The 3,121-nt window shown below is 42.4% G+C and overlaps 1 protein-coding gene across 1 annotated transcript; it reads right to left on the bottom strand.

Moving 5' to 3' along the window:
• Positions 1-410: 410 nt before the first annotated feature.
• Positions 411-3,115, bottom strand: PFDN4 (prefoldin subunit 4). The gene is made up of 4 exons (XM_085314087.1): positions 2,893-3,115; positions 2,440-2,547; positions 1,255-1,395; positions 411-806 (listed from the first exon to the last, which is right to left on the bottom strand). Exons 1-4 carry the CDS (start codon positions 2,914-2,916, stop codon positions 675-677), a joined length of 405 nt encoding a protein of 134 aa, XP_085170213.1. The 5' UTR covers positions 2,917-3,115; the 3' UTR covers positions 411-674.
• Positions 3,116-3,121: the final 6 nt, after the last annotated feature.

Raw genomic sequence — 3,121 nt, 5'->3', positions numbered from 1 at the left:
CTCAATACCAACATAAACTTTAAGGAGCCCTCCTTYCTCCCCTGCCAACTTGTTGTCACTTTGCACACTGAGCTATCGGTGTTTCTGCAGCTGTCTGAAGCGACTGAGGAACTGATCTCTCTTGGAAAAAAGCAAAACTACCCAGGGCAGGACTCGATTTCCTTATCCATTTTATTCTTTYGCCACAAAACTTTGGAGCTAAGATTGAGAGAAAGACAAAGGACAGATTTAGTACTTCCAAAAGGGGCTGCCTGGACTAACTTAGGCAGCATTATAGCTGAGTGAGACCATGCCCAAAGTGAGCAACTTCTACCCAACAGCCAATACAGTGCAAATTAGAAATTCATCATTTCTACTGATTTTGTACTCCGTAAGTATTTTCCATGAGTTGAAAACAAGACCAGGGAAACTATGATATGTGCCTCACTTTATTATTTTAATAAACAGCGTAAATACTCAAATCTTGATGCTTTATCAACAGTATGATGCTATTGCTTTCCTGAACAAATAAATAACTGCAGTAAGCCAAACAAGAAAGCTCTCATTAAATAGATGGAACTCAAGACAGGAAAGTCAAAAACAGAAACTGATGAAGTTTTTTTAAAACATTAATGGAAAAAGAACTAGCAAAATATTTAATAAAACAATGAAAAAATGATATATTTAGAAAACCTTTAACTGTCCTCAGCCTCAAGATTTATGTTATTTCCAAACTTTGCATAAAGCTGAACTTTCAGCTCAGATAGCACTCTCTGAATTGATTCCACTCGAGATTCTAATGCTTCAATTTCTTCTTGTAAACTTTTCTGGAAAAGAAACAAAGAAAGTCCAATTAATTATACAAACAAACTGAGTCACATTTGTCAGCATATAATTAATCAAAAGAAGCTTAAGGTTTTGCCAAGTCAAGCTCCTTTGATGGAGCCAAAGGACAAATAGCCCAAATGAATAATTACAGGACATCATAAAACATACTGAAGTTARAAGAACTGTGCCTCAGCTATCACTGATCTAAATATATTGCTCTTCGAGATAAGACATAAAGCTAAATCAGAATGACAGATTATTTCCTTGTTACTAGTTACTGCCAGTTAACAGGCTCCAGCTTCAGAAGAATAATCTGTTTTATGATGTGATATCATAGTGACGATATTCACGAAGCATAAGTTTCAAAGAACGAACAAATCATTCCACTGCAATGCTCATCACACTGTAGAAGGCAGTGCTAAAGGAACTCCCTTAATCCCCACATACCTTTGCCTCCTCCAGCATCTCTTGTGTCTCTTCTTGGGAATGACTAATGAAGACATCTCCAATTTGGTAGGGTATCAGCAGCGAATCATCATCAAGCATCATTATGTCATCGCAGGCATCTTCCAAATTCTGAAGTTGCTTCTATTTATCAGGACACAAGAAGGCTGATCACTTTATCCTATGCAAGTTATTACAATGGTGCATTAACATGCTATTCACGTTGAAAAACGAATGCAGAGAAATTCTGCATTTYGGGCAAAAATCCTATCCCACCAACATAATATCAGTATATTTAATAAAGTATTTCAAATAAAGCAAGTATTAAATTCCATGGAGTTTACCAGTACAAAGTTCTGATCAATGCTCAGTATCTCTCATTAATAGAACAATTAACTGCATAGACAAGTGAAATACAATTGATTTAATTTCATTAACATCTGAAATGTTATTACACAGAAATTTCTCAATTTAATCAGATAATAGGAAGACAAATAAGGTGGCAAATATYAGTGACCTTATCTCAAAAGTAGGATGGCTTAGAGTCCTAGCACCTTATGCCACTAGTGCAGCATCAAACTAAAAATGTCACRTTTTCCAATATATATCAGACAAGATAATTATCAAAGAAACAGTCAGCAATTTTACAAATCATGGTAAAACTTAATTAGATATATTGCAACTGCTGTTAAAGGAAAATAAGTTAATACTGGAAAAACAAATTACAATAATGCACCCTATTCAACAAAAACAAAACAAAATTCTGAGCAGATAATAACGATCTCTGTAAACATGTTAGAAGAAGAAGAAATGTACAAATGCCTCACTTGTGCACAAAAAAAAAATAAAGACGTGAATGCCTCAGGTAAGAAATTTTAGGAACACTGTAAATAGCCTTCATGTTTGGTCTGTATTTCACAAGTGATAGTTAAGGAGTCCTAAATACTGCATGCAATAATAAACTAGTGGTTCTTCCAAGCTTCCTTTACTTCACTGCTTCATGACTTTCATTGCTTTGCCACCTTGATGTTCTCTAGTATCTTCGGTGTCAGAAACCCCAGACTGCAACTACTACTTACACTAAACCACAGTTCCTATTTTCTGCCCATTTTCTGAGCTACAGTTCAGAAACCAAATTTGAGGCAAAAAAAAAAAAAAAAAAAAAAAGTGCCTTGCTAGCAACAGTACCTTTTTTACTTCTATTTCTTCCTTCAGCTCTGTGATCCTGCTAGTATTCCTTGCAAATTTGTTAATTTTCTGTTGATCCTCAAAAGTGACATTGACATCTTCCGCAGCCTGCGCGGAGGAAAGGTCAAAATGAACAACCCGTTGCTTACATGGAGACTGATTTCATTGTGAACCTCATCACTAGGCTACTTCTGCAAAGCGCTGGGCGCCATCCCCTCCAGCAGCACCAGGGCGCAGCCCGACCTGCCCGCAGCTCCCCTCCCGCCGGCCGGGCCGGGCCGCGCCGGGCCTCGACCYCGCCGCGCCGCCGGCCTCACAGGGCCGGGGCGCCGCAACCTCCCCGCCTGCCTCGCCGAGCACCGCGGCACCTCCGGGAGCGGGGAGCCCAGACCCGCCGCCCGCCGGGCCCCAGCAGCCGCAGCGAAGGAAACCGCCGCCCCGTCCCGCACTCACCGCTTTCTTCATGGTGGCGGCCATCTTGGGCGGGGCTGAACCATTCGCTCCCCGCGCAGAGGGGGAGCGGGACGGAGGCAGCACARCGGCGGGCGCCTGCCTGCGGTCTCCGCCGCGTTGCCTCGCGCTAACCGCTCTTCGCCGCCGCCAGCCCTGGCGCCCGGCCGCGGGGTGCCGCGCGCACCCCCGCCAGCGCGCTGCGCTTGGTGCGTCCCGCCGAAGGGGGAAC

Source organism: Rhea americana, unplaced genomic scaffold, assembly GCF_003343005.1.
Source record: "Rhea americana isolate MKP2758 unplaced genomic scaffold, rheAme1 scaffold_4, whole genome shotgun sequence".
In the NCBI taxonomy this organism is placed as follows: Eukaryota; Metazoa; Chordata; class Aves; order Rheiformes; family Rheidae; genus Rhea; species Rhea americana.
The sequence above is the reverse complement of the archived record's forward strand: the minus strand, read 5'-3'. Positions and strand labels throughout refer to the sequence as shown.